Raw genomic sequence first — 1,007 nt, forward strand, 5'->3', positions numbered from 1 at the left:
GAGCCGCTCCGGCCCCGCCTCTCAAATGCCAAAAAAATTCCCAAAAAACACGGCCTGGGAGCCCCTTCCCTCCCGGCTCCGGACCGGGAACACCCTCTGGAAGGAGCAGCCGGATCCCTGGGAATGCTCCAGCCCCCTGTGCCCCGTTGGTTTTCCCAAAGACAATGGTATTTATTTTGGGGAAGGGATCCTGGGGCCGGTTTCCAGCCCAACCAACGGAGCTGCTGCTGCCTCTGGAATTCCGCTCTTCCCGCTGGGAATCGCCAGGAAAACCGGAGGGAGATCCCTCTGTGACAAAGGGGGGAAGGGGGGAGAAAAATTGGGAATTGGGATGAGCTCGGTGGTGGCTCCTGGATAAACCTGGTGGTGAAGATCCAGTTCTGATTCCCGCCCCGAACCCCCTGGAATTCCGCTGCGTTCCCACTTGGAATCCTCCTCTGGAGAGAGGGGTGGAAGGAGGGGGATGAGTTTTCCACAGGATTCGCCGGGTGGATCTTCCCACCTGGGTATTCCATGGGGTTTTGGGAAGGGGGGGAATCCCTGGATAATCCCGGTGTACATATCCCGATTAAACTGGTGCCATGCAGGCAACATCCCGGAGCAACGGGAATTCTGGGAAGGGGGGGGGAAACAGGGAAAAGGGCCCCTCAACGAGCCCGGATCATCACAGGCTTGGTGAAAAATCATGGAATGTTCCGGGAGAAAAGGGTAATAACACACCTGGAAGGAGCTGCTTCCAGCAATTCCCAGCATTCCCGAGGGGATAATGGGCATAAGGATGCCTTGAGCCCTCCCAGTTCCATACTGGGAAGAGCAGGAGGAGGGTGTGGGATGTGTTTTCCTCTTTTTTAGGGATATGGGAAGGGGGGAATCCATGGGAAAACTGAGGCCTGGAGCAGCCACGGGTGTCCCCCCCCTTTCCCAGGAAAAGCAGGGAGAAGGTGGGAGTGTGGGAATGGGGGGGCCCCTCCCTGTCCTGCCCACAAAGGGCCCTTTCATGGATGGGG

General features: G+C 57.9%; 1 protein-coding gene across 1 annotated transcript in view; it reads right to left on the reverse strand.

The window, feature by feature from the left end:
• Nucleotides 1-568: 568 nt before the first annotated feature.
• LOC113981938 (scavenger receptor class A member 3-like) overlaps nucleotides 569-1,007 on the reverse strand; it is a 7,051-nt gene continuing 6,612 nt past the window's right edge. Inside the window, exon 7 of the mRNA XM_027709661.1 lies at nucleotides 569-612. Within this exon, the coding sequence (XP_027565462.1) occupies nucleotides 569-612 (44 nt within the window). The remainder of the gene's footprint in view (nucleotides 613-1,007) is intronic.

Source organism: Neopelma chrysocephalum, unplaced genomic scaffold, assembly GCF_003984885.1.
Source record: "Neopelma chrysocephalum unplaced genomic scaffold, ASM398488v2 Primary Assembly neopelma1_96819, whole genome shotgun sequence".
Classification (NCBI taxonomy): Eukaryota; Metazoa; Chordata; class Aves; order Passeriformes; family Pipridae; genus Neopelma; species Neopelma chrysocephalum.